The 20,179-nt window shown below is 56.4% G+C and overlaps 3 protein-coding genes across 11 annotated transcripts in view; 1 reads left to right on the forward strand and 2 right to left on the reverse strand.

Annotated features, from left to right (window-relative positions):
• The window catches only part of RSAD1 (radical S-adenosyl methionine domain containing 1), a 21,759-nt gene extending 11,885 nt beyond the window's left edge, over positions 1 to 9,874 (reverse strand). The window contains exons 1-10 of one of the 2 annotated variants that reach the window (XM_034640715.1): positions 8,693 to 9,874; positions 8,155 to 8,288; positions 7,834 to 8,038; positions 5,343 to 5,480; positions 5,115 to 5,237; positions 4,892 to 4,955; positions 4,112 to 4,259; positions 3,888 to 3,942; positions 3,408 to 3,511; positions 3,085 to 3,234 (exon numbers count right to left, since the gene is read on the reverse strand). In XM_034640715.1, coding sequence (XP_034496606.1) covers positions 3,117 to 3,234; positions 3,408 to 3,511; positions 3,888 to 3,942; positions 4,112 to 4,259; positions 4,892 to 4,955; positions 5,115 to 5,237; positions 5,343 to 5,480; positions 7,834 to 8,038; positions 8,155 to 8,288; positions 8,693 to 8,827 — 1,224 coding nt within the window. In that variant the 5' untranslated portion in view covers positions 8,828 to 9,874 and the 3' untranslated portion in view covers positions 3,085 to 3,116. Of the gene's footprint in view, positions 1 to 3,084; positions 3,235 to 3,407; positions 3,512 to 3,887; positions 3,943 to 4,111; positions 4,260 to 4,891; positions 4,956 to 5,114; positions 5,481 to 7,833; positions 8,039 to 8,154; positions 8,289 to 8,692 lie in introns of both variants that reach the window. The other variant, XM_019804343.2, reaches the window with a different exon arrangement.
• Positions 9,875 to 10,726: 852 nt separating this feature from the next.
• Positions 10,727 to 20,179, reverse strand: part of ACSF2 (acyl-CoA synthetase family member 2) — a 33,750-nt gene continuing 24,297 nt past the window's right edge. For all 5 annotated transcript variants that reach the window (XM_034641503.1, XM_034641502.1, XM_011230449.3 and 2 more), the window contains 6 exons: positions 13,805 to 13,912; positions 12,433 to 12,584; positions 11,575 to 11,716; positions 11,377 to 11,487; positions 11,142 to 11,210; positions 10,727 to 10,874 (listed from right to left, as the gene is read on the reverse strand). In XM_034641503.1, coding sequence (XP_034497394.1) covers positions 10,824 to 10,874; positions 11,142 to 11,210; positions 11,377 to 11,487; positions 11,575 to 11,716; positions 12,433 to 12,584; positions 13,805 to 13,912 — 633 coding nt within the window. In that variant the 3' untranslated portion in view covers positions 10,727 to 10,823. The remainder of the gene's footprint in view (positions 10,875 to 11,141; positions 11,211 to 11,376; positions 11,488 to 11,574; positions 11,717 to 12,432; positions 12,585 to 13,804; positions 13,913 to 20,179) is intronic.
• Positions 15,529 to 19,926, forward strand: CHAD (chondroadherin). 4 transcript variants are annotated; one of them, XM_019804330.2, is made up of 4 exons: positions 15,529 to 16,803; positions 18,636 to 18,799; positions 19,066 to 19,222; positions 19,532 to 19,594. In XM_019804330.2, exons 1-3 carry the CDS (start codon positions 16,030 to 16,032, stop codon positions 19,205 to 19,207), a joined length of 1,080 nt encoding a protein of 359 aa, XP_019659889.1. In that variant the 5' UTR covers positions 15,529 to 16,029; the 3' UTR covers positions 19,208 to 19,222; positions 19,532 to 19,594. The 4 variants fall into 4 exon arrangements, with proteins under 4 accessions (XP_019659889.1, XP_019659888.1, XP_002923770.1 ...); XM_019804329.2 differs by having other exon boundaries at positions 19,439 to 19,553; XM_002923724.4 differs by having other exon boundaries at positions 15,530 to 16,803; positions 19,066 to 19,211; positions 19,532 to 19,926.

Genomic DNA, 20,179 nt, shown 5'->3' on the forward strand with positions numbered 1-20,179 from the left:
AAAAAATTTAAAAATTTTAAATAATACAATAAAAACAAAATAAAATAGCTGTCCTGCCTACTTCACATTGCTCGGTGGGGGACAGGACTCCGTAAGGCTTAACACTGTAATACTCTTGCACGTGGAAGGTTTGGTCCTTCGTGTTGTAACCATACACTCAGACGTATTCATTTTTCCAGCTCCTCTCATCACTTCGTCCCCAAAGTGGCTTCTTATGTTCCTGTGCTTTCAGCAGGGCGGGTGAAAAGATGACAACCGAAGCCTCAATAGGGAGGAGGAGAACCCCTCTGATGGATGAGCCACGGAAGGCCCGGGACGCCGAGGGAAGGGCCCCACTCCACTGTGTCATGTCGGCAAGCAGCCATGTCCCCCTCGTTCCTCCTGACCTCAGCCTCTCAGGATGGAAGGCAGGAGACGTCAGGGCTTCCCAAACTGGCCTGCTCATTAGAGCTGCTTAGGAAGCATTTAAAAGCTAGCTGCCTGGGCTGCACGTCCCAGAGATTCTGATTCAGCTGCTGAGGGTGGGACGAGGTCGAGTCCCAGAAGGTGACCCGTGCTGCCCCCACCAGACTCTGGCTCCTGTCCCAGCCCTCTATGCCGGCCTTTTGAGGTGCCCCAGCAGGGAGGGCCCAGACATCTCGGGTGGCATGAGCCCTGGCAGCTGGGAGAAACCCGAGCGTGCCTCGGTTATCGGATGGTGCACCTGCCCCCGCCCAGTGCTCACTTCTTCAATATCGAGATCAGGGGAAGGCTCGGGAAGAAAGGCTTCCCCCCAGTAGCACAGCTCACCCTGCCAGCTGCCCCAGGGCCCGAAGAGGGAGTCAAAAAACATAGATGTCCTTTCCAGCTCCCGCCCTTCAGGACCAAATACACTGCAGGCTTCCGTAGCCTGCCCGCCCATCTTTACCGATAACCCTGGACTTTATCTCTCGACGCATCTGTCAACATGGCAGTGAGTTCCTCGAGGGCTGGGACGGGTCTTATTCCTTTCCGCACACCATTAGTGCTTGCTGAATATTTCATGAATAAAGGAGAGGTAGTAACACTAACCATGTTACCACAGGTTCAAGGGAGGACTGATACTCACACCCACTAGGCACCCAGGGAATGCACGTGCTCCCACCTCTGGGGGGGTGGGTGGAGGGAACCCCATCCTTAGTCACCCAGCCAGAGGCTGAGCTTAGCAGGCCCAGAGGAGCACCAGCACTAAATAACTTCTGACATCACAGGACCCTTCGATATGCTAAGGAAAGAAAGTGACAGAGCCTCTTCACAGGAAAACGCCCCTTTCGTTCTCTCTCCCCCTCATCCCTGTCTGTCTTTCTCACATACACACACACCCTGCATACAATTTCTAGGTTGAGTTTCAGCCCTTTAAAACAAAACAAAACAACAACAAAAAAAAAAAAACAAAAAAAGGAAAGCTCTTTTCTTATGGATGACTGCCAGTTACAAACGCAGACAGGATGTTAGAGTCAGGAATGAACGCTGTGCACTTCCCCACGTGGTCTCAAGGTATCACCTGCTGATGATCTATTCCTTTCCCAGGAAACAATGTACTTGGATGATGGGCAGACTGGGCATCCGCCCCCTTAGATAAGTGGGCAAAATCAGTATTACTGAGAGTGGGCTGACCTGGCACTATGTACCTTGAGCTATACAACATCTATACGTTCTCTTGCCAAAAGTATTTTACCTAAACCCATTCATTAGCAAACAGATACACCCAGAATGTGGGACATTCTGTAAGACACGTGGCTTTGATGCTAAAAAATCCAGTGTCATAAAAATAAACAAAAAGGAAGGAGGCTTTAAAAAAAAAAAAAAAGACCAAACAGACATAAGAGCCAAAAGCAAAGCATAAGACGTCATGGGAGCCTGTGTCCCTGCCCTCCCTTCCGCCCCCCCCCCACCGCCGAGCCATGGAACTTTATGGTGTTTTGGAGACATTTGGGGAAATCTGAAAAAGGACCGCACACTGTTGCATGAATGTACATTTTCTCAGGTTGGCCGCGGTGCCATTGCTACATAGGAGAATGTTCTTTTTCTTAGGAGATACAAGCTAAAATGTTTGATGTCTCCACCTTTCTTTCAAATGGTGCAGCAAAGAAAAAGAAATAGCGAGCTAGCTAGCTATTCAAAGGTAAAGTAAATGCGGCCAAAAATCTAGCAATCAGTAACTCCACAGGCTGAGCACAAAGTCTGGAAACATGGCTATTTTCTTTTTTTACAGGTCGAAGATGTCCTTGGTGACATTATGAATGCTTGCTCTTTCCACACTGTACAGACACCCTGCAGCGAAGCCTATGTGCTTTACACTGAACTACGCTTTTAACTTTTCCATAGGCTTGAAATCTTTCAAAATGGAATGTCCAGTGGGGGAAGGAATCTCAGCCCCGGACTAAGCCTCGGGCCCCCAAATCAGGATTCTACCCTCCAGGGAAGGAGGCCGGACAAAGGAGAAGACCAAGGTCAAGGCGGGCTCACTGGGTTTGTTAGGCTGTTTAAATAAAACCAGGCAAATGTTTCTGTAGGGAAAAGGCCAGGGGAAAATTACCAGGCTCTGGGTGTTCCTGAATTCTCCTCCCCTCCCCTTTCCCTGTGTAGCTCCCCCCACCTTCACTCTCTCGAGGGAAGGGCTGCAGAGGGGAGGGGAGCGGGGGACGCAGGAGGGTCTGTGAGGCTCTGGCACCCCAGACATAACCTGCTTGCCCAAAGAGAGAGGGTAAGGCCTGCTCTGATCTTTCAGGCCGCTATACTGGATGTAGGCACGGATCCACCAGCACAGGTCAGGCCCTCTATGTCCCTGCCCTATGTCGTAGGGGCTAGAAGCCTGAGAGCTAGAGTTCTCAGAATCTCTTGCCGGCCAGGATTTGCTTTAGAGCCCACTAATGAGAGGCACTTCCAGAAACCATTACTCCATCTCTGGCAATGGTGGGCGGACCTGATGCCAGTTCCCAAACCAGAAATACCCTCCCACGCACCTCGCTGTAGCCATGCCCCAGGGATGCCAAGGCCGGGCAACGACCGGCACTGAGACAGCACCTGCCAGTGGAGAGTGTCAGTCCCGCCCCCAAAGCCCACCTGGCCTGGTCCTGGGACACACGAACGTCTGGTCATCCTCCTTGCACAGGCGAGGGGGTTCTCTGTTGCCAGGCCTCTTGGAGTCGAGGCAGGAGGGTCAGCAACAAAGAGTCTAGCACAGCGAGACCCTCCCAGGAACACCGAAGACCCCTGGCAAAGCAAGAGGCCTGGGTGTGACCACCTCATCTTACCAACTTCAATCCTCACTCTCCAGCAGTATGAAGCCCCCAGCACCCTCTGGCCCCTCCTCGTCGCTCCTTCTCACTCCTGGGCCTGTAGTCAGGGCTCCCTGGGCCCCCTGGCACCCGCCCCCCGTGACACACCTGTGATCCAGCAGCAGCAGGCCCTGTGCTAGCAGTGCCTTCACCTCCCGGCTTGCTCCAAACACGTCCCATAGGTTCAGCTGGGGCTCAAACTGCTGCCAGTGCTGGGAAACCAGAAGGGTGAGGGGTGCAGAGACCATGGCAGCTAGCTGGCCAGGGTACCCTGGTCACATGTCTGGGGGTGTGGTGAAGGGCAAGGGAGGGTCTGGTCTGCACAGGGATCGCCACAGCTGACTCATGCACATCTAGGGCTGGGGGGGGCAGGGGCGGGGGGGGCTGCGGCCCTAGTCCAGGGGCCTCACCACCGCCCCACCCTGCCCACTGTTTCTGCCCATCAGGCCTTGGCTGAGCCAAGGCCAACCTCCAGCTGCTCGTCCCAGAGGACTAGATGTGCATCTGTGTGCGTGCACAGAAGGGAGAGTGATTCTGCAAGACTCAGGAGAAGGAAGTGGTGTGCCACAGCCCCCCCAGTCCCCTTACCTGGTGAGTGATCCCCACATCTGTACGTAGCCCCATGGCCAAAACTTCCTCTAGCCTGAGAGAAAAACCATCAGGGTGTCTTGGAGAGGAGACCTGGGCCTCCCCTCTTCTTAATACACATATAAGGACATACAGGATGGGGAGGGAGGGGGCAGGGCAAGGCAGGAAGCAAAGGTGCACACATGGGGACAGCTCAGGGGGTGCAGGCCCCCTCAGATGCTCACAGTTCCAGCTGGCCCAGGGGGACACGCCTCCGGGTGCCGTGTCCAAACAGCATCACCTCTTTCATCCAGTTGTCTGGCTCCAGAGTCTGGATCCGTGCCTCCCGGGTGTGGCCCCCAGCCCCCTGGAGCACAAATCGCCCGTGGGCCCCTGGCAACATCAAGGCCCACCCCCACTTTAGTAGCGGCGAATGCTCCGTGCTCACCAGATGCTGGATCAGTGGTTCTCAAAATGTGGTCCCTGGACAGACAGCATTTAATACGCTAGAAATGTAAATCCTTGGGGCACCTGGGTGGTTCAGCTCAGGGCGTGATCCCAGCGTTCTGGGGATCGAGCCCCGCATCAGGCTCCTCTGCTGGGAGCCTGCTTTTCCCCTCCTACTCCCCCTGCTTGTGTTCCCTCTCTTGCTGGCTCTCTCTCTGTCAAATAAATAAATAAAATCTTTAAAAAAAAAAAAAAAGAAATGTAAATCCTTGGGCCCTACGCCAACTAAGCCCGTCCAATAAGAAATTCCAGACGTGGGGCCCAGCGATCTGCATTTTAAGAAGCCCTCCAGGTGAGGTGATGCTGATGCCCGCTAACCACTGAGAACCGTGGTGCCAGGCGCTTCACCCAGCATCTCAAAATCCATCCTCCACAACTCTACAAAGTAGGTATTATTTCTTGCTGCGCTTCATGCAGAAGGAAACAGAGGCTTGGAGAGGTTAATAAGGGGCCCAAGACCACACAGCCGTGACATTCTGCTCCTGAGTCATCCCTTCTTCGGTTCACAGGGGACTCACCTGGCCCAATGCCAAGGTACTGACCGCACTGCCAGTAAGTCCAATTGTGGGTACTGAGCGCCCCCTGCAGGGAGGGAGGGAATAGTCCGTTCAGTGTGATGAAGGAGGGCCCCTTTCTGCTCAGGTAAGGGGCACCTGGTTAGAAGGTCCTAGCTCAGAGCAGCTGGCAGAAACCCCCGCTCCTGCCTGCTCCCCAGCTTCAGCCTTCAGCCCCAGGACTTACATTCCTGGCGAAGTTGGAGACCTCATACTGGCGGAAGCCGGCCTCCCGGAGCACGGCCCGTCCCTCCTGGTACATCTCAGCAGTGAGCTCAGGGTCAGGGGCAGGAAGGGTGCCCCGCTGCACCTGGGTGAAGAGTGCAGTGCCCCGCTCCAGGGTCAGCTGGTAGAGGGAGAGGTGGTCGTCACAGCAGCCCAGCAGCGTCTGCAGCTGCCCGAGCCACGGCCCCACCTGCTGCGCGGGCAGCCCTAGCATCAGGTCCACAGACACGCGGCCGGGGAAGAGGCGCCGCGCCTCTGCCAGTGTCTGGAGAGCATCGCTGGCCGAGTGCGTCCGCCCCAGCAGCCGGAGTTCAGTGTCATCCAGGGACTGAGGAGAGAGGGACAGGTATAAGCACGGAGGCCAGCTCAGAGGCAGATGGGAACATGAGACCGACCTTACTGAGGACAGATACACAGGACACGGCAGGGAGCCGGAAGGCCACGGTCAAGCCACGACCAAGGGTTCCGGCTCACTGTGTGCACAGCATGTTTAAACGATGTGTAATGTATCCTTACAATCCTCCAACATTAGCTCTATTTTATAGAAAAGAAAACTAAGGTTTAGAAATCTTAAATAGGGGCGCCTGGGTGACTCAGTCGGTTAAGCATTTGCCTTGATCCCAGGATCCTGGGATCCCCACCCCCCCGATCATACGTGTTCTCTCAGATAAATAAAGTCTTTACTAAAAAAAAAAAAAAAAAAATGCCAAGTAACTTGCCCAAGGTCATGCAAAGGCAAAGTCAGACTTGGAATTTAGGACTGACTCCACAGCCGAGAGTGCTTTTCAATTTTGCTTTTTGAAACATACTTTAAACCTCTAGAAAAATTGAAAGAAGAGTACAATAAACACCTTCATTTAGATTCACCAAATAACATTTTGCCATATTCGCTTTGTCTCTAAATATACACATACGTGATTACAATGTTGAATCATCTGACAGTAAGTTATAGGCCAGCACTGACCAAAAGAATTTTCTGGGTTGACAGAGATGTTCTCTATCTGCACTGTCCAATACAGCAGACACTCACCACATGTAGCTATTTAATTTTAAGTTAGTTAAATGTCAATAATCATATTCCAAGCGTTTACTGACATGCGGTCAGTGGCCACCGTACTGGTTAGTGCAGACACAGAACATTTTCCTAGACCATGCTAGCCACTGACCACATGCTAGTAAGCACTGGCAGTGTGGTTGCTTTAATGCAATTAACTTAAACACTGTACCCCTGTACCCCTAAACATGAAAGGGCGCATTTCCTAAGAACAAGGACAATCTCTTACATAACCACAATCCAATTATAGAGTTCAGGAAATGTAACACTGACACGACACCATTATCTAATACAGAGTCATAGTCAAAGTTGTCCCAATAATGTCCACTGTAGTAACTTCCCCTTCCCACCCGAATCCAGGATCCAACTGGGTCACACATTGCAGTCAGCTCTCATTGTCCCTTTCATCTCTTTGAGTCTAGATACTTAGCCTTTGTCTTTCACGACATGACATTTTTGAAGAATACAGGCCAGTTTTTACAATGGCTCTTAATAAGTTCTGGAGACTTACTGCGCAACGCTGGGCTTATAGTTAATAATACCACACTGTACGCTAAAAAATTTGTTAAGAGGGTAGACTGATCTCAGGTTATCTGTTCTTACCACAAAAAAGTCTTTTTTCAAAAGTTTATTTATTTATTTATTTATTTATTTATTTATTTATTATTTATTTAAGTAATCTCTACTGTGGGGTAGACTCTGGGACCAAGAGTCACACACTCCACTGACTAAGCCAGCTAGGCGCCCCCAAAAAAGTCTTTTAATTTAGATTTACCTGATGGTTCCTCACAATTAGATTTAAGATATGCATTTGGGGCCAGAATATCTCAAAAACGATGTGTCCTTTTCAGTATATCCCATCAGGACAAAGCTCTCACCCCAAACTCTATGGTAAGTGGTAGACGTATTAGAAGAGTAGACGATGCTGGATATGGAAATACCAGGCGTCAATCTCAAAAGAATGTTTCTCCCCTACTTAAAAACCTTCAACAAATCCCTTATCACCACTAGGCAAAACCCCAAGCTCCCTAGTATGATGCTCAAGGCTTTGGGGCCCTACCTTGCAGCCTTGCCTCCAGCTTTCCAGTGACAGAATGACTCATAGCTCCCCAGAACGTGCAAGACTCTTCCACAGCCCGTGTCTTTTCCTCCCACACCCTCTCTCCTTGGAAGTCCTCCTCCTCATTCAAAGATCACCTCCTCCAGGAAGGTGTCCAGGATTTCATCAGACTGAGATGCCTGTACTCTAAAAGCCTTTTGTTGAGACCCCCTTTATTGGCAGCCTTTACTATGCTGCAATGATCGGATGACCTGCCTGCCTCCTCCTGTGTCTCCAATCACGGAACAAAAATGATTGTCTACTCTGTGGCATGCACTACGGTGGGTACCTGGAATACTGTGATTAAAAAAAAAAAATTGGCACGCATGATCCCTGCCTCATGGAGCCTGTGGTCTAACACCGCAGCAATTAAGTAGCTACAAGTGTCACCATACACTTGCCAGTGCCTACTGGGCTCTGGCACCCAGAGGAGCTAAACAAATGTTTGCCCAATTAATGAATGTGACCAGAGGAGAGACAGCACTGAAGGTCTGGGTGCCCTGGGATGTGGTCGGTGAGATGGGTTACCTGGAGGCCGATGGACAACCTGTTGACCCCTGCTGCCCCAAAAGCTGCCAGCTTGGAGCCTGAGGCCGAAGTGGGGTTGGCCTCCAATGTGACCTCGGAGTCTGCAGGCAGGTGACTTATCTGGTCCACCGCCTCCAGGACAGCGGCCACGGTGTTGGGACTGGCCAGACTGGGGGTGCCCCCACCAAAGAACACAGATTCCACCCTGGGAAAGAGGATGGAGAAGATGAGACCTGGGGGAGCCCTCGGGGATGCCTGCACTGGTCCTATCTACTCCCTCCAAACAACTTCCAAGACCCCTCCTACAACCCCAGTACCGACCTCTGCACCCCGCTGAGTCGCAGCAGCGTCTGAGCCTCAGTCACCAGACAGCTCCGCATGGCTGCCTCCTCCACGCCGCGGGGGATGTATTTGTTGAAATTGCAGTAACTGCAACGCTTCTCACAGTACGGCCACTGGGGGGCAGGGGTGGATAAGCGGGGCGAGGGGCGATCCAGCGGCCCTGGCCCCTTGCAGGGTTTCGTCGCACACATCCCCATGCCCAAGTGATCAACAGCGGCTACACCATCCAAGCCACAAAACTCCCCAAAGCAGGTGGGACCGGGAATATTAAGCCCACTTCATTAGGAGAAAATTGAAGCTCAGAGGGAAATTACTCGGTCAAGGTCACTGAACTGGTGAGCACCAGAGACTTCAGGTCTCCGATCCAGGGGATTTCTTTGCCATGGTACCGCGTCCCGTCCGAGACCTCTTCTGCGGGCCCGGACAGGCAGAGGCGGCTTCCCTGCGCGATCAGCCGCCACGTGGATTCCGACCCACCGCCCCCGCGCCCCGCGAGCTCCGCCCCCGCACCACTCACGTGCACGTAAAGCGCCGCGCGCGAGCCCTGGGACGCACGACTCGGGGATCCTCTCGCGGCCTCCGCGTGGCGGCGCCTCTGGGCCATTTTGGCCGCTGCCGCCCAGCCGCGGGCCCTGGTCCCGGGGAGCGCCATGACGCCCGCTGCGGCGGGGAGCGGCCAGGGCGCCGGGAGATCCGGCACACACGCGCCCGGGGCGCCCGGCAGTGCGCGGATCCGGGCCAGCTGGGCCGCCCCGGCGGAAGGAAGAGGGGCTGCGTGACTGCGCGCCGCGTCCCCGGCCGGGCCGGACGGGCCCGGAGCCTCGCTGCTGCGGCGCCACCTGCTGGGCGCGGACGCGCTCTCCGCAGCCGCCTGTCCGTCCTTTCCAGGTGGGGGCTGTGGGCTGAGCTGCCGTGCTTTCTTCACCCTGTCCGAAGGCGAGTTCCCTGACCCATCCAGGAATTCTTAGTCCGTTCAATCAGTTCCTTCACATTTTATGTGCCTGGCTCAGGGCTGGGCACTGAGGACACCTAGATGCATAAAATCAGGTCGCTAGTCCAGGAGCTTTATGACAGGAGAAAGGCAAACCAACAAGGACAGCGGGCGACAGATACTAATTCAGCACCTGCTGGATACCAGGGCAGTGTGCTCTGTGCTGTGTGACCTATTACAAGGGCCGTGGAGTCAGTGGCGGAAGGAGAGGGCACCTTGGGCTGGATGTTGAAGGTGCAGAAGTTCCCAGGGGCAGCCGGCTTGGCCGGGAGAGTAAGCTGTTAATCTCCTGGGTCAGGCCAATCTGGGCACCCGCTGGGAAGAGTCAAAGATGGTGTATGTAGGAGAGACGGGGTGCAGGTTAAAGGCTGGGGAAGCGGGAACCTGAAGAACTGTTTGATAAAGTGGAAAGATCATGGGCTTTGGAGCCAGACATCTGGGTTCTAATTCCAGCTGTGTGGTCTTGGGTAAGAATCTGAACCTCTCTGAGTTTCCAGTTTCACCATTTGTGACATAGAGCTAGTGCCTCCTTAGTAGGGTTGTTGGGAAAATTTCAAGAGAAAATGCATATGAAAGCACCTAGCATAGTGCCAGGCACTGGGAGCATCTTAAGCTTCTGTTGGCTTTCTGAAAAGAGGAGGCTGCTGGTGGAGGGGGCAGACACACTGGGAGGTAAGTACTGAAAGCAGCCGGAAAGTTTTGGCCTCTGTGAACCGGAAACTGATGTGCCGTATGGAACCCAGCTGTTTTTATTTCTTGGGTCAAAGCTCCAGCATGCTCGATCTGGCCCAGCCCATCAAGGAAGCCCCAGGTTCATCTATTAAAAAAAAAAATTGGGTTGGTTTTGGGGTAGGGGAATAACAGGATGTGGGATGATAGCTAAAGGGTATGGAGTTTCTTTTTAAGATGATGAAGATGTTTAAAATGGACTTCTAGAAACAAATGTAACATTGTGTGTCAACTATACTCCAATGAAAAAAATTGACTTAGGGGATGACTGCACATATCTATGAATATACTAAAAACCATTGAATAGGATACTTTAAATGGGTGAATTGGATGGCATGTGCAATTTTATCTTAATAAAGCATTTATTTTTTTTAAAAGATTTTATTTATTTATTTGAAAGAGACAGAGCAAAAATTGGGGGGAGGGGCAGAAAGAGAGGGAGAGCAGACTCCCTGCTGAGCAGGGAGCCCAATGCGGGCTCAATCCCAGGATCCCAGATCATGACCTGAGCCCCAGATTATGACCTGAGCCGAAGGCAGATGCTTAACTGACTGAGCCACCCAGGCGCCCCAGCTTTTATTGTTTTAAAAGGAATACGTCTTGTTTGACTAATCTGACAACAATGTGAAAAACCAATGAGTATACCTTTAAAAAAAAAAAACTGGGTTGGTATCTCAAAGGGATAGAATGAGGATTAAATTAAGTAGATAATGCACGCCAAAGGCCAAAGTGCTTAGCACCATCGTGACAAGGAATGGGAGGTCTGAAAGTGCCTCCTCCCTTCTCCATCCCGTAGCAGCTGCCAAGAGAGCACGCCAGCAAGAGACCAAAGAAAACAGAGAAGCTCTTTATGCCAAATCACAAAGACAGACGGGAATGTGGGGGAAGGGTGGGGAGGGCCTGGGAGGACCCCCCCCCAATCCCCTATTCACAGGTTTAGATGTTGTTCCATCTGCTCTCGAAGTTTGAATTTCTGGATCTAGAGGAAAAAGAACAGTGAGAGCCAGGCTCGGGCCTCTGCCAGCAATGGTGACCAACTGGCTTGGTCTGCCTGAGACTGAGGAGTTTCTTAGGGTAAAGCCAGGCAATCTGGGGACAAACAAGGATGAGCTACTTAGTCACCCTACTGCCAGCCTCTGGACGGCTCTTCTGCCCACCGCTGAGGGAGGCATAGGTGGGGCCACCTAAGCCTTCTGGGAACCTAGGAGCCCAGGCCACCCTGTCCTTCTCTGGTCCCTTTACACACCTTTCCTGAGACGGTGAGGGGGTAGTTTGTGACAAACACGACATATCGGGGAATCTTGAAGTGGGAGATCTGCAGACCAGAGGGAGATAAAGCGTGAGGCTGGGCGAGGTCACAGGTTTAGGGAGATGGGGAGCAGGTGAAGACTGGGACAGTGGGACCATGGGCTGGCTGGCTGGCAGGGAGAGAGGGTTGAAGAACAAAGCAACATCAGCTTGGGACGGGTTGAGGCTCCCACCTTCCCTTTGCAGAAAGCCTTGATCTCCTCCTCCGTAGTCTTCTCCCCCTTCTTCAGGCGAATGCAGGCACAGATCTCTTCCCCCATCCGGTTATCCTTCACTCCGACCACCTTCCCGAGCCAGAGCCAGATATTAGATGTTGCCATGCCCATCCCCGGTTCCTGCTCCTGGGGGCTCACCTGGGCTGGGTGCCTCACCTGCACTTCCTGCACCTGCGGGTGTGTGTGAAAGAAGTCCTCGAGCTCCGCGGGGTAGATGTTCTCGCCGCCCCGGATGATCATATCCTTGGAGCGGCCCACGATCTTGCAGAAGCCCTGATTGTCCATCACGGCGATGTCTCTGCGAGGAAAGCCCAGGAATGGCCTCTCACCTCTGCTTTCTCTGACTGGCTCGCTCCCTTATTCATCGAACATTTATTGAGCACCTACTGTGTGTCTTGCACTGCTCTAGAGTCTGGAGGAACGTGGCATGGACAAGACATTCTGTATATATGCTTTTCATGGCAGGCTTTTTTTTTTTTTTAATCATTCAGGTCTCAGCTCAAACATGTCCACCTTATAGAGGCTTTCTCTGACCCCCCCCCCCAAATCTAAGAGAAGCGGCCCTTTCCACCACTGCCACTTTCCTTCCTCTGGCCCTTTTTCACCGTCTTCGTGGTGTTTGGACATGTGGAAAGCAAGAGCAGGACCCTCCTCATCTTGCCTCCCCTCGGGCCGCCAGGGTCCAGAACAGCCCCAGCACTGGGAGGTGCGTGGTAAGAACTCGTTCAGTGGACAGATGAGCGAGTCTTGGCTCACATTTTGCAGACACCAGCTTAGAGCCCTGTCCTAGGCGCTCTCGTCCATACTGCGTTTGAGCCTTCAGGGGCCCTGTGCAGAGGGCATGGTCGTCCCCATTTCACCCATGTTGGAAATTAAGTCTCGAAGGTGTGAAGGGGCCATCTTGACAAACACGTTCTCCCTGTTTTAGTTTAACGTTTCCGGCTCAGCCTCTGATCACCAACCCCCTCTCCCCCCCAGCCCCAGCCTCTCCGCGGCCCCCAGCTGCCTCCTCACCCTGTCCGGTACCACTTGTCCTGTCCAATCGTCTCCTCTGTCTTCTGGGGCTCACCCCAGTAGCCCAGCATGACGCAGTACCCTCGGATGCACAGATGCCCGGGCGTGTTCAGCTCGGCCAGCGTCCCCGTCTTCACGTTCACGATCTGGGCCTGGGACCGGGCAGCCTCAAGCTGGGGCCTCCTGCCCCCTCACCTCAGGATGGGGGGAGCCCTCGGGGACGGCTTTGCCTTCCCACCCCCTGGCTCTGCCCATCCCAATGCAGGGAAGGGAGACAAAGACTGGAGTGGATCCACCACCAGCCAGACACCTGAGCTGGGCTGGAAGAATGGCCCGGGCAAGGAGGCGCGGGGGAAGCGGAGGGGGCAGCAGCTGCCGCCGAGGACGAGGCCTGCGGAGGGCCAGGCCAGCTGAAGGATTACAAACTGCGCAGAAAAGAAGGGAGTCTCCTCTTATTTCCCATTAAGCAGCAAATAAAGAAGCCAAAGAGGTGGTGTGGCAGGGCCATGTGAACAGGAGGAGGCAGAGAGGCAGAGTCTGAGAGCCCTAGCAGAGAAAGGAGCCACAGCCAACGTGCAAGAAAAGCCTAGTCAGTGTGCCTCGGTGTGTGCCTCTGTGCAATGGGGAGAACTCCGCTCGCCCCTGTCTACCTTGCAGGTGGGCATCCCAGCGAGTGGCAGTGACACGGTCAGACACCTGGGAAGGGGCTCATGTCACTGCACATTCACTCCACGGAGCGGGGCAGGAGAGGTCTGCACCGGGATGGGTGAGCCTCCGGGGAAGGGCTGCGTGGGCAGCGACCACAGAGGGGCCAAGGCACAAGAAGACAGGGGAACCAGGTGCAGGCTGGTGTCAAGCACCAGCGTTGGGGCAGGCAGGGAGCTACGGCGGGGAACTTCAGAGGGAGACATGCTCTGGGTCAGCCTTCCAGGAGCAAGGGGCCCTCCGAGGGACAGGCGGCTTGGGAAATGGAGTGTTTATGCCAAGCAAACAGAGGAGCTCTGCGGAAGGCGGGGCGGGGTGGGGGGAGGCGTATGGGAGAGAAAGAGCTGTGTAGGAAAAAATCTCTGTGCTCTGGCTCCTCTTTGAGGCTGTCCTGGCTGCCCTGGGACAGACAGCGGGGCTTGGCAAAAACACACCTCAGACAGGAAGGGAGGCTGCGGAGTTCAGCGGGCGGCCGCTCACGGCCAATGCCCCAGCGCTTCCCTCTCAGGCCTCAGCCCACAGACAAAGCCCCAGGCCAGGCCCGAGGAGGACCTTGCTGCCTCAAGTGAGCGTATGGCTCTCTAATTGAAAGCAATAGACATCTCCAGGGAATGCACCCGAGTTGAGTGATAGGAGGTGGGGTCCGAAGGGTGGGGCTGGGGCTCACCTCCGTGTGAGGCATAATTCTGCCCACGCTTTCTGCCTTCTGCTCCACGGTGTCCTCGGCGAAGTTCATGAAGGTCACGGGACTGTTCTCAGTGGTTCCGTAAGCCACCTAGAGGATTGGGGAAGGGTGTTTGGAGGGAGCCCTGGGACTGCAGAGGGAAGGGCGAGCTACCCTGGGGAAATGGGAAGGAACCCAGGAGAAAGTGGGAGGTAGCTGAGTGCTGGGAAAAGAGGCATATGGGCAGAGGTCAGGGGTCCAGAGGCACAGGCACTGGGGTGCTGAGCAGACTAGCTCAACTAGCAGGGGCCCCAGGTCTGAATTAAAATTGACAGCAGGGAAGCCATTCTTCCCTAGCCAGCACTGTTTCCCTGCTTCCTGGAGCTGCCTCATGCCTGAGCCTGTGTGGTTCCCTGAGAGATGCCCCAGCCTTCTCTCCCTCAGCCGCAGGCTGTCTTAGCACCCCTTCCTGATTTCAGACCACAACGTCCCCTACCCCACCCTTCCAAACTGAAGGTCTCATAAACTTGATGAGAAAGCCAGCCCGTCTGGGCCCAGCTGGGAACTGCACGGATACTACCCACTCACCCAAAACCTGGGGTCAATGCTTGGTCTTGGGGTGGGTGATCCCCAAGCTTTGCAGAGTTTACTGTAAATTTACTTGCATCAAAATTAAAATGTAGCCAAAGCAAGGGTTTAAAAGCCCGTGGCACCCTTACCACCCAACACTTCCAGTGGTTGGAACATCCCTAGCAACAGAAAACCAGAAGCCAGCCTTGGAGGAGCCTAAATACCACCAGGGAACATTCTGAGCCAACTATGACCCCCCTCTAGAGGCAATGGGTGAAAATTGCTTAGGATAGTAGAGGGGCTAGCTACCTTGTATTCTAGGCGCCAGATCAGCAAAGACAACAGACCTTTGTCCATCCCCCACCCCCCTACTCCCAGTTTCCTCTGTGTTTGCTGGCACGCTGCTAGGTCTGACCCCAGCCCTCCCCCTCTCAAACACAGACAACAACCCCTGCTGGGCAACCCAGAGCTCAGACCCTGCCTGCCTCCCCTCCCCTTTCCTCAGGAATCCCGACACCCGTGGCTGGCAAGTGGACACACAGAGACCTGGTCAGCCGGGGCAGGGCTGCCCACAGGACCTGAGCTGTCCAGGGCTGGTCCCTGGTAGCCAGGACCTGAGCGCCACCCGCCCCCCCCCCCGGGCCAGGCCCCATAGTCCTGGGGCCACTGCCCAGGTGTGGCCTCTGCCAAGTACACCTTGGCGCCACTCTGGCCGCCACCCTGAGACACCCCTCAGGGGCCGGTCCTGACCACTGGGGGTGGGGACGAGGAGATGGAGATATTTTAGGGAGATGGTGCGACTGTGCTCCTTCAGTTGTCCCCACTGGGTGCCTGTGGTCTTCAGGTGTGTCTGCGAGTTCTGCGGGTGGCCCCCCATTCCCCGCCCCTGTTCCCACATTTCTGGTTAGCCTTCAACCGTGGAAAAACGGGATAGGAGTGCAGGGGACAGAAACTCTAGCCCGGGGCTGGGAGAGAGGGGCCCGAGAGCGGCCCCTGCGGCGGGGGAGGAGTGCCCATGTCCTTCGGGCTGGCGGGCTGTGCGGCCGGAAGGGGGAGCCCGCCGCCAGCGCGGCCCTCACGCTCGGCCGGCGCCGCACAACAGTGCCCTTAAAGCGCCGCCGGCCGGCCGACCGCGGCGAGACTCGCGTCCGGCTGTCCGGCCCCGCTTCCTCCCTCCCCGGGGCCAGGGCGCCGCGCCGAGTGTGCATGGGGCGGGGGGAGGCATGGGGGCGCGAACTTGAGCAAACAAGTAAGTTCGGGAACGCCTCCCTCTCCGGCGTAAACTCGGGGCTCTGGACGCGCCTGAACCCCCAGCCCCCAAGGGATGGGGAAAGTAGGTGGGGGGCTCGGGAGGGAAGCAGGATCTGAGCGCCGGGAGAAAGGGGGCCGGGGGGGGGGGCGGGTCACGGCCCCGGACCCGCAAGGTCGCCAGTTGGGGGCAGGGCCCCGCCCCTCTCCGTCGAGGGCGGGGGCGCATCTCTGGGCGGGAGGGAGTTAAGCCTGGTGGCCTGGATGCTCCACGTAGGAGCTGGCTCCAGCTGCGGGCTGCGGTCAGGGCCACCGTATAAAGAAGGCGGGAGCCCGGCGTGCCGAGGACTTGCCGCTGCCCGCGCCCCGCCGCCGCTGCCCCCCAGGCCCCGGCCCCAGGTGTCCCGGCCATGGCCCGTCCGCTGCTCTGGCTAAGCCTCGGCCTCCTGGCCGGCCTCTTGCCGGCCCTGGCCGCCTGCCCCCAGAACTGCCACTGCCACGGCGACCTGCAGCACGTCATCTGCGACAAGGTGGGGCTGCAGAAGATCCCCAAGGTGTCAGAAAAGACCAAGCTGCTCAACCTGCAGCGCAACAACTTCCCGGTGCTGGCCGCCAACTCGTTCCGGGCCATGCCGAACCTCGTGTCGCTGCACCTGCAGCACTGTCAGATCCGGGAGGTGGCCGCCGGCGCCTTCCGGGGCCTCAAGCAGCTCATCTACCTGTACCTGTCCCACAACGACATCCGGGTGCTGCACGCCGGCGCCTTCGACGACCTGACCGAGCTCACCTACCTCTACCTGGACCACAACAAGGTGACCGAGCTGCCCCGGGGGCTGCTCTCCCCGCTCGTCAACCTCTTCATCCTGCAGCTCAACAACAACAAGATCCGCGAGCTGCGTGCCGGAGCCTTCCAGGGCGCCAAGGACCTGCGCTGGCTCTACCTGTCCGAAAACGCGCTCACTTCGCTGCAGCCCGGCGCGCTGGACGACGTGGAGAACCTCGCCAAGTTCCACCTGGACAAGAACCAGCTGTCCAGCTACCCTGCAGCTGCTCTCAGCAAGCTGCGGGTGGTGGAGGAGCTGAAGCTGTCCCACAACCCCCTGAAGAGCATTCCTGACAATGCCTTCCAGTCTTTCGGCAGGTACCTGGAGACCCTCTGGCTGGACAACACCAACCTGGAGAAGGTAAGCTGCTGGCGGCTGAGCTCGGCACGGGCTCCTCTTCTGCCTGGAGGCCCCTCGGACCCGGGGCCACGGCTGGGCACCGTCCCTTCTCCCCTAAACCTGCTTCTGTCTCTCTGGCTGTCTCCAGGGTGAGGCGCTCTGCCACCTCTGTCCCTCACCTTGCTGCATTCCCCACCCTACATCCTGCCCTGCTGTCCCTGTGCCTAGTCTCAGCCACTGCCCTCCGAGGATTCCTACTTACAGATGGAGCCGGGGCTGCCCTGGCCCCAGCGATGGCCTCTCGAGGCATGTCCCATGCTCCTGAACCCCCTGCTGTGGGCAGGAGCCCCTTCTTCCTGTTGGGCCTTCCATCCCTCCTCTGCTGTGTTTTTCCTGTCTCCAGTAAACCTACCACCCCATAAAGGAAGGTTTGTTTATTGAGAAGCTTTCCAGAGGACCTGGGCGAATTAGGCCCACAAAGAGACCCTGTTCTTGGTGGGGGGTGTCCATGTGTGCTGAGGTGGGGTGGGGGCTGCGGGGGGAGGGGAAAGCAAACAGCCAAGGAAGAAGACCTCCTCCATGTCCCCCAGAGGCCCTGGCAAATGTCCTCCCTCTCCCCCCGGCTCACATGCATCCACACCCGGCTGCATTCCCAGGTCCATTTCAACGGAGTGGGGCCCAGAAACCCGCGGCTTCCGCAGGTCGCAGGGATGGCACCCAGGGGCTCTGTGAAGGTGCAAAGGCGAGAGCCACATAGCACTGTCAGCCTTTGGTACAAGACTCCAGGTGTCTCCCCACAGGGAAGACTAGCTGTGCCTCACTCTCCCCCAGACCACCGACTGCCCTTTGCCCACCTCGGTCACCGGACCCACCTCCTGGCTGCAGCCTCGCTCAGTCCATTCTGCCCTATGAGACCCAGGTGGGGCTGCCTGGGGTTGGGACGGAATCCCTCCTCGGGACTGCAAAATCACTCTGGTACGGGGGCTTGGCCAGGAGGTTTGGGCGGGGACCAGGGCAAGGCGCAGAAGAGCGTCATCAGAACAGTCCGGTTCCAGGGAACTCCACACCCCTCCCTGCGCCACAGCCACAGGGATGAGGGCAGAACTGTACCTGGATGGCAGCCAACTTTTGGGGGAATGGAGCCCGCCCGTCTTCAGCCTCAGCCCCTCCAGAGATAAAGTCAGAGTTCCCTGTGGCCCACCAGTGCCAGAGTGGCCTTTTAGTGGGGAGTAGGGCAAGGCAGCAGGGACGGATCTGGGCCAGAGGGAGGCCAGGCAGGACTGTGATGCCTGGGCCAAGATGTGGGCACCAATAGAATGTTTCCTCTGGAGCCATCCAGCCTGGCCGAAGGCTCCGCCAAGGAGGCTCCACAAATAGCCTCTGGCAAGCAGGGAGGGAGGGAGCAGTGAGGACAGAGCTGGGGGAAGTCCCAGGACCCTGGGGCTGTGGGGAGCCTGGGCCCATTGCCCATCCCACCAAACACTGACCAGCTTCACCGGGTGCCAACTCGGGCTGCTGGAGCCAAACTCTGGCTGCCTCCCCGGTCCCAGTGTTTGTGCAGGAAGCGTGGTGCCAGGGGAAGAGGAGCTGGGTGTGGTCCTGCCGCTACTGTTTACTCGCTAGTGTGACCCCTGGCCAAGAGACTTGATGCCCCCCTGCCCCGTCTGCATTTTGGAAATGCCAGCACCGATCTCAATAGGTGGTTGTACGGATCAGATGATCTGAGCCAACCTAGTCACTTGAGGAGCCACTGCTTATGTCCAGGGAAGGACCCTGCTCTCTGGGACCACAGCGCTGGGAGAGGCTGGACCCTGGGGGCTGGGGTGCTCACCCCTGTCCACCTTACCCCCCAGCTCTCGGACGGCGCCTTCCTGGGTGTGACCACACTGAAACATGTGCATCTGGAGAACAACCGCCTGAGCCAGCTGCCTTCCAACTTCCCGTTTGACAGCCTAGAGACCCTCACCCTCACCAACAACCCCTGGAAATGTACCTGCCAGCTCCGGGGACTTCGGAGGTGAGAACCCCCTCCCCCACCGTGGCCCCCCAGAACCCGCTCTCACGGGATGGCCTGGAGACACACTGGCCCGGGATGGAGACATCTGGGCCAAAAGTCCTAGAACTTCTCCCTAGCCGGTATGGGAGCCTAGGAGTTTGTAACATGAAGATGACGGTTCCAGGCCATCCTACAGACAAGTCCATCCTGGTCCCCTGGCTCACTGTCCCCCCCATCCCTGCACTCCCACATCTCTCCCCAAGCCCAGCGATTCTCTGTCTCTCTAGGTGGCTGGAAGCCAAGACTTCCCGCCCTGATGCCACTTGTGCCTCGCCCGCCAAGTTCAAAGGCCAGCATATCCGTGACACGGACGCCTTCCGCGGCTGCAAGTTCCCCACTAAGAGATCCAAGAAAGCCGGCCGCCATTAAACAGGTGGGGGACAGGTGGGTAGGGCCCCCATTCCCTTCTCGGGGATTCTAGCTAGTGAGGAGGGTGTCCCCACAGAGGGGCATGCAGACCCTCCATTTGTGTGGGGAGAGGAGGTGAGGACCGGGGCTCCCCTCTAAAGGGGCACATGACGTTGCCCGGGACTCCCACCATTCTCTGCAAGCCTCGTCTGGGTTGTTGGACTCCTGACACCAAACTTTGCCTCACCACAGGTCCTGACCCAGCCGGTCCTGGTGACCAGCCTCTGCCTTCAGCTGGAGAAACTACTGACCTTCCCACCTCTGACCCCCACCTTCTCCCCACAGCCTCTGCTGGCTCACAGAGCTGTCCACATCTAGACACGTCCTGGCAGGGGGACTCGGGCGCTCCAGCACGAACCGAGCTCCACCTGACAGTGAGAGCTCCATCATGCCTGGCCCCGCCGCCACGGCTCCTCTCAGAGAAGCTGTTGTCAAGACCCCAAGTCCTTCAGAACCAGAACGGGGTGGCCATCAGGATGGCTACCCTTCCAGAATCCTCCCTCCCTCTGCTCCCTGGAGCTTGCCATTTGGAAACAAACATCAGATCCTTGCCCCACCCCTTGCTTCCAGAAAAAGTCTTGAGCCCATACCCCAACTCCGCCAGCCACCCCCCCCCACCTGCCAGGACACTCTAGCAGGACACCGGTGCTTTGCCTCATACCCTCCCAGGCTGCACTTCTTTCCCAGATTTTCATAAATATAAATTTATGTATGTGTAATATTTACTCCCCTGTCACCTATTTCTTTTTTTTTTTTTAAGATTTTATTTATTTATTTTTGCAAGAGAGGGAGCAATGGAGCATGCATGAGTGGGGGGAAGGGCTGAGGGAGAAGCAGGCTCCCTACTGAGCGGGGAGCCCAATGCGGAACTCTAGGATCATGACCTGAGCTGAAGGCAGATGCTTAACCGAGGGAGCCACCCAGGCGCTCCCT

The sequence above is a fragment of the Ailuropoda melanoleuca genome, chromosome 13 (genome assembly GCF_002007445.2).
Source record: "Ailuropoda melanoleuca isolate Jingjing chromosome 13, ASM200744v2, whole genome shotgun sequence".
NCBI classification, from domain to species: domain Eukaryota; kingdom Metazoa; phylum Chordata; class Mammalia; order Carnivora; family Ursidae; genus Ailuropoda; species Ailuropoda melanoleuca.

Excerpts from the sequence above, each read along its gene's own strand:
- CHAD (XM_019804330.2), top strand. The coding sequence starts at position 16,030 with ATGGCCCGTCCGCTGCTCTGGCTAAGCCTCGGCCTCCTGGCCGGCCTC. Across the intron at positions 16,804-18,635 it reads ACAACACCAACCTGGAGAAG|CTCTCGGACGGCGCCTTCCT; the intron begins GTAAGCTGCTGG and ends CTTACCCCCCAG. Across the intron at positions 18,800-19,065 it reads CAGCTCCGGGGACTTCGGAG|GTGGCTGGAAGCCAAGACTT; the intron begins GTGAGAACCCCC and ends CTGTCTCTCTAG.